Raw genomic sequence first — 10883 nt, forward strand, 5'->3', positions numbered from 1 at the left:
AGATTCCAGAGGCTTATTTTATTAGAGATCCTCATACTTTCCTCCTTACAAAGGACTTTATTAAGGTATATATGTTCTTCTTAGTGCAAAAAAAAAGCGCTCTCAAGACCTGAACTGCATGTCCTCACAGGTTAACATTTTCACATATAACGCCAGTTACTGGAAATGAGAATGGTTAGTTGGTTAACTGAAGCATGCTTGAAAGGAGAAGCAAAGCTTGTCTACAAAATACTAACACTTGGATGAGTCTGCAGCCTGGGAGGAGAGCACCGGGTGAATTTTCTGGACTTTTTTCATGGCTGACTTGGGATATGCCTGCATTGTCACACAGTGTGTTGACCTCTCTCCTTGATGCATATTGCTCATGACAGTCCCTCTCCCTTGCCCGCAGGCCATGGAGGCGCAGATACAGAACTTTGGACAGACGCCATCGCAGTTGCTCATTGAGCCCCATCCACCTCGGAGCTCTGCCATGCACCTGGTGAGACAAAACTGCTGCCCGGGAATGCATTCCCTTTGAACCTGAGGATCCTTTGTAGGTCATAAAGCACCCATTAAGCAACACTTTTATAATACCCTTGGTTGCCCATGCAGCCATACTTTCTCCTGGCAGCAACAGCTCGCAGTGCTCTAGCAGGGCAAGGTGGAGGTTTGAATAGCTTTAGCTTCATAATCCTTGCTTTTTCTGTTGAATATTGTATAAAAAGGCCCTATCTTCATGAATATAGTCCTGATAAATACATATTTACATTCTTATTTCTGCAAGTAGTGGGAATGACTGCAGGCTTTCCTTAGAGTGAGCATGTTGCTTTGTTTTGATTTAAAGGATGCATTGTTAGGGGCTGATTTATGAACAACGTCTGCTTAACTAAAATGAAGCATTGGAGTTCAAATCGTGCTGGAATCCTCCCGCCTGTTCCCCCGAGACAATATAATGTATATTTTGAATTTCAATTTGAACTCCAAAATTCATTCGCAACACATTCTTCTCTGTCCTCCTTGCAAGGAATTATATGAAATAGCCAGACTGAACAAGACGGATCTCTGTGCCCCCGGTGCCTTTGATTAAATGCTTAGAGCTAGATATTTTCTTTTAAGTTCTGTAAATCGGCAGTAATACACACAATAGTTTCAATCATTTTATCTATCTACAAAGAAATCACTCTATCTCACTGTACACTGGGAAAGTGGGAATTGATCTGGAAGTGTTAGCTGTGTTATTTTCAGTAATGTGTAGATGTCAAAACATACATATTTATTTTATAGTCTTAAGGTATGGATAATATATTTTTAGTAATAATTTAAATTTATAATAAGAGAGGATTATTTGAACTTCTAGAAATAATTATATTTTTTATAACTGTGACTGAAAAAAAAATCCAGTACTTAATAACAGTATTATTGTCCATATATAAAAAACTGTGTCGCTTGTAGAATCATCAAACAGGTTTATAATTACCTACAGACTTCCTAACAGGAGTATGCTTGACATAGAATTAAATTGTCTGTGTTTGGAAGTGCTGTGTGTCATGCAAAGAATTCATTAAGAAGAATGAAATATCTCTGAGTTTTTGAGTCCCTCTTAAAATTTACTTTTCCAATCATTGTAGTTTATAGTATTTATATTTATGATGTATTGGTTAACTCTTTTCTTTGACTTATATCTCTATTGTGTGAATATTAACTGCTGTATAATTTTACATTTTACTGTATATTAATTAATGCTAACAATCATTTTGTGCCCTGTAACGATAACCCTTACCATACCTATTCTCTACTTTTCCTCGTGTAATGATCCAATGTTAGCTTCTGATCTTGCTCTCCTCCATCACTAGTGTAGATGTGCAGGTAGCATTGTTTTCCCTGTATGTGCACATGCTTGCCTTCTCTTTTTTAACCTTGTTTTCCCTCAGACCTCCTCACTAATTGTGTTATCCCTTCTGTTTTCTTCTGCTCTCTTCTCCTTTCTACTCAACAGTGTTTCCTTCCACAGAGCCCCCTCATGTTTAAAGATCAGATGCAGCAGGATGTCATCATGGTGCTGAAGTTCCCCTCAAATTCCCCCGTCACACACGTGGCAGCCAACACGCTGCCCCACCTGACTATCCCTGCCGTGGTGACCGTCACTTGCAGCAGGCTCTTTGCCGTCAATCGGTGGCACAACACAGTAGGTAGGTTCTCATGGGCATGTTTCATTCATATTTGAAGACCTTAACAGTGCAGTTTTAATTTTTCAGTGCAATTTAGCTACATGTGGGTTAATCTCACTCACCTGCCTGTGCACAAAAATATACTGTTTTTTCTGGTTTGTGTCAAATAATCAAAGCTTGTGTTTTCTCTGGTGTCATTCCTAGAAACACTCTCCCTAACAGCAGCACATCACCATGGCAGCCAATCGATTTGTGGTTACATCAGGATCAGCCTTTGATACAATGCTTTTGAGGAGACTGCTGCCGTTCTTGACACAGCCAATATTAATATGTCCCAGGTTTCAGGAATACATACTGTCATGCTAGAGAGCATACATCACTGTTTGCTGCTTGTGAGAGATTTCAGGTCTGTCCAGGAGCTTGTCATAAGCCTTTCCCTCGTTCACTGCTGGATAATGTGGGACCCTAAGCAAACCTAAGCAGCCAAACACTGAACAATTCTGAAGAGAAGTTTCCTCATTGCCTCCAAAAAAACCCATCCAACAAAATCACCTCAAATTTCCCTTCCAGCCTCTATACTCGCCTCTCCATATTGCTGCTAGGACTGTCCTGTCTCCTCATCAGGACATGTAGGTGCTGAGGTTGTTACAGGCATTGCAAAATAGGTGGTTGGGCCATGAGGTACACGATGAAATGAACAGGTCTCATTTTCAAAGGTAGCTTCCTGCTGTGATGGTCCTTACGCTGCACTGTCTGGACACTTTTGAAGGTTTATTACCATCAGGGAAAACAAAAAGGTACCTGATATTTGAGAGTGTGACTCAGTAGGAACTTTGTAGTGACTAGAGAAAAAAAGAAAAAACCTCCTACTCTTTATGCACAGGAGAAGCCCCTGGACAGAAGTAGGTCCTCCTGGAGAGGCAGTTGTGATATTTAGGTGAAATGTCTACCTCCAGCAGACATAAAGGAATTCTAGATTACCTAGGGATTTCACTGGCTTAAATGTAAACATCTCCTCAGTGAATAATTCAAGTCAGGTGAAAGACATTCAGCCTCTTGTGCACAAGGCTGGCCAAAAACTGGTGCTAAAGGCAATAATTGGAGGAATTAACAGGAATTCCCCTATAGGCGTGCATTAGGGGAATAATCAGAGCCAGTGTAGTTAATATCACTCTGAATTCTTGAAGAGTAATGTAAGGATTAATATTACTTTTATACTGAATATTTAAATAATGTTACCATGAATATTAAATTTTGCATGTATTTAGAATGTACTTGTTCTCTTTTTACAAACAAACTTTTCATGGCAGTTTAGAGAATATGACAGGAACAGAACAAAATATCTTAATGCCTTTCACAAGTCCATGCATTTGTGATCCTCCACCCCGTGCAACTGCATTAGATGTAAAAATGTTTTTCCTATTTCTTTAAAAAAAAGAGAAAAATTTCAGGCGAAAAAAATCCAAACAAAACATTAAAAAAAAAAAGTATTTTGTGATAGTGTCCTCAATGGAAGAGCCCAATATCAGAAATGATTCAGAGGTACAGAAACTGTCCCCTGGTATTTTAATATTCTTTTGACTAACATTAGTTGACTAACTCCTAATTAGTTTCCCTGGATTTTTCAGGGATCCTGCCCAAGTACTCTGTACTCATCATCATTCATGTCTCCTCCATTTGAAAAGACTTATTTAGTACTCATGTACCCCTTTCTCATCCAGATTGTCAAGGGAAGGGAAGCCAAAATTCCTACCCATACTTTATGGTGAGGGAGTCAAGGTCACTAATATTGCAGTATCTGGGATTTCAAGGGTTTCCATAACTGTTACTTGAAATCTTCTAGTTTAGTAGATGTTGTGTTGGCCTTTACAATGCATGTGACTGTTCTAGGTTTTAGTTTTTCATAAAAAACTTGATCTTGTAAAACATAAGTTGCAAACATGCAGAATTCATGTCATGAACCAACCATGAACTAAATTTCACACCCTTTGAAAACCTCCGGTGTAAATTTCAAAGACAGGGATACTTTCTGAATATATTATAACAGGAAGATACAAGAAAACAATTTGGAGAATTAATAGTCATTCTAAAGATTTTCTTAACTTCTACATCCTGCCCGGCCATGTCTTTTATTTTGCAAGAGGCTAATCCAGGACAGGGTATCAACTTCCTACTATTACTATAATATTATTTTCATGAATCACATCTCTAGTATAATGAATAGGTTCATCTACAGAAATGTATACACAGACAACTTTTTTACTGTTGTGAGATGTATATAGAGTTTCAGACTTTATACACAGTAGAAAGCATTTACATAGCCATCTTACAATAGAAGCACATGGATCTAAGTTGATACCAGTAAAGATCTGTCCCAGAGTTGTTTGGTTCTGCAAAAAGAGTGAGGGAAGAAGTTGTCCTTAGAGCAGTGTTTTTCAGAAGATGGCAGGGCCAGCTGTAGACCCTGGGGTTTTTTACTTCATCTGGTTGCCTATTGCAGTACTAAAAAATGGAGTTTATTCTCCAGAAGTCTGTATCTGCTCCTATGGGGGATATTATTGTCAACATGGCAGTTCCTGACAGAAGTTGTATTTTCGGTAGTGACCATTGTGGTTTCTGTGCTCGGGAAGGTGCTCAGAAGAGCCAAAGCAGTACTGTCCATGCATGAGAGCAGACAACACTAAATATGCAGCCCCTGGTGACCATTTGAACAGCTTAAGATCTGCTCAGGATAGAACTAATAGGAATAATTGTGGCAAATTTGCTGTAGCCCACAGTTTCTCAGCTAAGAATTCTAGATAAATCCATGAAAAGGCCCAATTTTCTGTCTCTTACAGGTTTCCATATATAAGAAACTCATAAAAATGTTTAATCTAATTATTTTTCTTCTCTGTGCTATTGTAAGATCTAACCCGGTGCCCAAATGTAAAAAAAAAAAAAAAAAAATCAAAAATCTCTGTTACACTATTTTAAAGGTGTTATTTAATGAATGTTTGTGACTGCAGAAATAGTGATGAAATTAGTGCTGGTACATTTATAGCTACTATTGCATAACTGAAGAATTAACAAATGCATATTTGTGTAGCACAGAGGAAGAAATCTTAAAAGATTCATAGAACAAGTAATAGTAAGAAGCTACTTTTTTATATATAATAATCTAATATTGCAGTTTCAAACCTAGAAAAATCATATAAAAATTTAGACAAGGTTCCTATGTGCTTTATTCTTCCTTTCATGTGTAGGACTTCGGGGAGCCCCGGGATATTCTTTGGATCAAGCCCATCATCTTCCAATTGAAATGGACCCATTGATTGGTATGTCAAGATGAAAATGTAGCGATATATTTGAAAATGGCATTTTCAATTTTATTGATTAAGCTATATTTGTATATTACACTTCATTTAACACAGCAGATAGGAAAATATTTATTCTTGTCAGTCCTGGAGAACTAAACACATTAGCTATTGGTGCTCAATGAATTACATGAGTGCTATTTGTTATTAACATCACCAGCAACTAGTATTTAAGAAACAGCCAATTAAGACAGTTACATTGTCAGCCCTTATCTATAATTCTGTTCTCTTATCAGGTCACATGAGTAAAATAAATGAGAGGGTCTGATAGAGTTCACATATTTTCATTTCTTACAGCCAGCACTGTGTATATCAGTGCAGATCCATTTCTTTTCATTCAGTTTATGATTTGGATTGGTTTAGTCAGCATTATTAAAATCATAAAGGAAAGACTAGATTTTACATTGATGCATGATTTTATTTTTTAAATTAAAAATATTTGAGAAAGCAAAGTGTTTTGAGGAGTATCATCGTATCATCTCCTAAACTGTTAGAGAGATTGCAGGAGTTGTATTCTTAACGGTCATTAGTTCTCTTTAATTGCAATTATTTGCTTTGTGGTTGGTTATTTATTTACAGTAAGAATATTTTTGAGACAGAAATTGGGGATGGAAAAGGTTCTTAGAGACAATTTTGTAGAAATAGTGAGAAAAAAAATTGCAGTTTTAAACGTCTCCAGATGAAAAGTTCCTTTTTCATCTGTGTCAATATTCATGGTTGAAAGATTTATGTACAAGTACCTCAGGAGAGTTAGCTTTCTCATTCTGTATGCTTCATTTGCTCATATAATGACAATGTTTTTCTCTTCAGGTTTTCCTCTCAAAAGCTAGGGCACAACTATTGTGCCCACCTGTTCTGGAAATCTGAGTAATTTGTTATTCATTATCTTTTAGTGGATGGACATAGAGGGTCTGATAATTTAAATGTGTGTTCTTGGAATGTATATAAACATGGTATTAACTTTTACAAGCAAATTTAAAATAGGTGGGATTTTTTTTTGTTTGTTTGGGGTTTTTTGGGGTTTTTTTGAGTCTCACATTTCATGCAGTTGTGAGCAATTTAAGTAGAATAATCAAAAATAGGGACAAAAGAAATTTCGGAACATTATCTGCTTGAAGTCATGTTCCTACGTTAGCAGAAACACATCTCTCAGAGTGAGTTTTATCTCAACTAACTTCAGTTAGCTGAAATGAGTTGTTGAGATTCCCTCCACAGCTACTATAGCAACTCACCTCTGGAGTTGTCTAGCACTTGGACAACTACTACAGTGAGAGATGACTTGCCATGTGAAGCGATGCCTCTCTCTCCAGTGACTACAGAGGGAGCATAGATAATTAACTTAGATTGTATACTGAACTTTTAGAAAGTTAATATTAGGTGAGAAAGAAACGCACCTTTATTGTATTGCCAAATCCTGTCTGTTGTGTCACAGGAAGTAAAGAGCACATGAGCTGGTTACTCCCACTCCTTCCCAACAGCTCTGTTTGACAGCTGGAGTTGTGGGATTTTCCATGCACTATTCCTTTTCCCTCTGTCTGGGGAATTACCAGGTGGCATTGCCTATTTTAACATTACTGTCCATGGCCTGTCTCCTGCTTGAGGAGTAGGTGATAAGCCAGTGTTGGAAAAGCACATTAGATTTAAACAGCTTAATTGGTTTAATCCTTACATCTTTGATCTGGTTAAGTGTCTGCAGGTATGGGGGATGTCAAGGTCACACAATACAAGCTAGGATATTTTCTGTAGGGGGATAATAACCAGCAAGAATTCACTTGCTGCAGTATTGTTAGCATTGACTTGGTATTTTAAATGTACTTCCGTTACTTTCCTTCCACTAGTTCAATTTGTTTTTGGAGACTACTTCAGCAGCGTGTTTAAAATATTACCACATATTATGCAGTGCATCAGGCAGTTTATATGAAATTGTCATCTCCTCTAAAATCTTTTGTCTTATTCAAAGGGAAACCAGAAATCTCACAATAATTTTATATTTCTGACACCCATATAGACAGCTCTAAATGTTCATATTCAAAATGCTTACTCAACAACAAATTCACAGTTCATTGAAAGTTAAATGTATTCATTTTCTCCTGTAAGTGGATGACAGGAAGGTGTTGGAATGGCTTACTTGTAAAATGTGTTTTGCATTTCGTTACAGCCAATAACTCTGGTGTGAACAAACGGCAGATCACAGACCTTGTGGATCAGAGCATCCAGATCAATGCACATTGCTTCGTGGTCACAGCAGATAATCGCTACATTCTTATCTGTGGTTTCTGGGACAAGAGCTTTCGAGTTTATTCTACAGAAACAGGTGACCCTAAATAAAACTACCTGCTTTTTCTTAGGTCACACAGTGGACTTAATACTACTGTATCTATTGCCTGTGCTTACCTCTCAATAAATGATAAAGGGAAATTTATAGAATCCTTCATTATTGCTTGAAGATAATAGCTTTAAGATGCCTTTTTTCGTTTGTTTGTTCTGGAAGATAAATAATGTAAAAAAATTATGTTAGGGGAGAGTTTTGAAAACCATAAGTATATTCAGGGAATCAACTGTACTGAAAGAATCGACCAAAATTTTTGTTGGGAGAGTATCTCTATTTCATGTAGTAAATCATTAGGTTGCATAGCCTGCTACTGGGAACCAGTAACTTGCTTCTTTGTCTGATTGCTTAGCCTAGTATCATTCAGTTTCTTGCTAAAAGCTGATTGCAATAATAGAAAGAAGGAGGTGATGCTCACAGTAAACCTTAGTTTGACATTAACATAGAACAAATATACATTTTTAACATAATAATGTAACACCATTATAAAAAAGTTCATGTGCTGTCTTATGCATATCATTCATTAAATTCACAAATAGTGTTCTAACGCCATTGCTTAAATACTGATGGAGCAGTAACTCCACTTAATATTCAGTGACTGCAGCACTGACTTGATTTTCAGAGATAAGGGTTAGGGTTAGGTTATAGATTGACACAGAGCACAGCCCTCAATAGGAACATAAAAGAGGAAAAAAAAGTTTTATCTTTGTGATTTTTTAATCTTGTTGTAGCATGTAGTGAACTCCAATAAAGCGACATGGGGCAGAAACTACATTTGAACTGAATATTTGTTAACAATTTACTTAATAATTTCTAAATGCTGCAAGTAGTTAAAAACCCTCAATTTGTATCACTTTGGACTCCCACCAGGAAAATTAACTCAGATTGTATTTGGCCACTGGGATGTCGTGACTTGCCTTGCCAGATCAGAGTCCTATATTGGTGGTGATTGCTACATCGTTTCTGGGTCTCGCGACGCTACGTTGCTGCTTTGGTACTGGAGTGGCCGGCATCATATTATAGGTGACAACCCAAATAGCAGTAAGTATCCTGTAAAAAAACACCTTCCCGAAAGGCCCTTTGTAACACCTATTCATTTTTAGTGTTCCTTCTGTCAGCTGCAGAAGGTATTACCAAATATACCGATTACTTCGCCTGCAAGCTGAAAGTTGGTGTAAGAAGAGCACCACATGCTAAGCAACTCATTGAGTACTAGCCAAAAAAATGTTAAACCGTCTGTGCGTGGTAACGGGTAATAGCATGGGAGTAATTCTTAAATTCATAATTGCCTTTATCACTTATAGCATCATGTCATCATAAACGAGAACAAGGTGGTTATGGCCTTTAAGTGACAGGACATATATCACTATATTTTGACTTTCCTTTCCCCAGAAATATTTTTTTGGCATATTAACTTACTCCTTTTGTACTACAGCATGCTATATCAGCTGCTTGCCTTTTCAAAAAAGGAATGTCTTACATGCCATGGAATTAAATGAGTGTCTTTGAGAAAGGTCTTTCTATAGCAAGCAAACCTTTGGAGAAGCAATGTGACTGAATAAAAATAGAAAAAGATAAAATGTCAGAGAGAGTTTACATTACATTTGCAGGGTACTAACTGTCAGTGCTTTGCAGAGTGAAGGGGACACAATAATAATGATATCAATTTATATAAAAAGGCACTTAAAGTGCACTACTAATTTACAAGGTCCCTTCACCCAAGCCAGAAATGTGACCACTGCTAAAGACAAGAACAACTTTTTTCCGTATGCTAAAGGTTTTTTGTACAACACTAAAAACATTTCATTTAAAGCAGTTTCACAATTCTGATTCTTATTTTTCAACACAAGGATATCGCCTCTTTAGATAAACATAGAAGAATCCTTCACTATCAGTTTTGAACTCTGATTCGAGTGCTGACTGGAAGCAGTTGTAGACCTGTCAGTTACAGACATCTAAGTGAAAGTATTTCTTCAACTGAGTATCTGGAAGAAAAATATTTTATTTGTTATGAAGTAGATATTTTGTTAATTTTCAAGCAGACGATTTTTTTACTGTGTTTTCATTTTCTTCCAGTTGTCTGTAAGCAGAGAAAGTGGAGACAGATAAAAGTTTCACTTTCTCACCTGACTTACTTTTCCTTTTATAACAGAGAGGTTGAGGGAAAAACCAAATTGTCTTCCCATAACAAATTTATCTAAATTTTGTGTATATTCCAGGGCTTTTTTAGCACTTAATTGTCAGAGATAGAAATTCAATCTGAAAAGGAATTTCAGGACAGGGCACTCTGTTTAGCTGATTGCCATTTGACTTCTTTGAATGCCTGTGCAATTCATATCAAGTATTAGTAATTTCTCTGCTAAGAGTCAGAAAAAAATAAAAGCTTGCTCCTTTCATTAAAGAAAACAATGTAAGACTTTTCCTTTCTTTCCTCTGATTATATGGGCTTGGACAGGCTTACCATTAGCATCTCCTTATTAGCTGATACAAACTGCTCCAATTCTTTTGTAGATAGGTTTATTTTAGTTCTGATACTTTTCTGTTATCATGAGTGTATCATCTGAATGCAAGAAAGTGGTACTTTTTGTAATCTCAGGTTTAATACCTTACCTATGTGACTGAAAGTGTCTGCTTTGGAGATCTTTAATTTTATGAAAAGAAAGGATATCAGTCGGCAGACAGAAATCAACGAAAAGCAAAACCAAATTGTATGATTTGCTCTCTCTTTCTGCCTCTGCATGGATAAGGCACTGTTTTGCTGAAGAAAAGGCCTTTTAGTCATATTAATGGGAGACTGTGCTGCAGATAGTCATGTCAACGCAAATGTAATCTGCAGGCACAGGTAGCAGAACCCAGGAAGATAAATATTCACTGTGGTAGCTTCGAAATTCAGTGATGAGATTTCTTAGTACTCATGTAGAAGACATGTTGAAGACTCATGTTGAGGAAGAGTAACAGCGTCACTATGATTGCTATCTCAATAATCTCAATAACTCATTGGGTTAAAGTTACCATGGATATGCTAATTTTGTACTAGCACTGTACTATAAC

General features: G+C 36.8%; 1 protein-coding gene across 1 annotated transcript; it reads left to right on the top strand.

Moving 5' to 3' along the window:
• The first annotated feature begins 394 nt into the window (after positions 1–394).
• Positions 395–9048, top strand: LOC104512014 (neurobeachin-like). Its single transcript, XM_010154831.1, has 6 exons — positions 395–481; positions 1979–2171; positions 5393–5464; positions 7662–7817; positions 8703–8873; positions 8951–9048. The coding sequence occupies exons 1-6, from the start codon at positions 395–397 to the stop codon at positions 9046–9048; spliced, it is 777 nt and encodes a 258-aa protein (XP_010153133.1).
• Positions 9049–10883: the final 1835 nt, after the last annotated feature.

This window comes from Eurypyga helias, unplaced genomic scaffold (genome assembly GCF_000690775.1).
Source record: "Eurypyga helias isolate BGI_N326 unplaced genomic scaffold, ASM69077v1 scaffold14837, whole genome shotgun sequence".
NCBI lineage: Eukaryota > Metazoa > Chordata > Aves > Eurypygiformes > Eurypygidae > Eurypyga > Eurypyga helias.

Bases quoted from the DNA above. Each gene is read 5' to 3' on its own strand.
- LOC104512014 (XM_010154831.1), top strand. From the start codon at position 395: ATGGAGGCGCAGATACAGAACTTTGGACAGACGCCATCGCAGTTGCTC. The intron at 5,465-7,661 runs GTATGTCAAGAT...ATTTCGTTACAG, and splicing joins TGAAATGGACCCATTGATTG to CCAATAACTCTGGTGTGAAC. The intron at 8,874-8,950 runs GTAAGTATCCTG...TCCTTCTGTCAG, and splicing joins AGGTGACAACCCAAATAGCA to CTGCAGAAGGTATTACCAAA.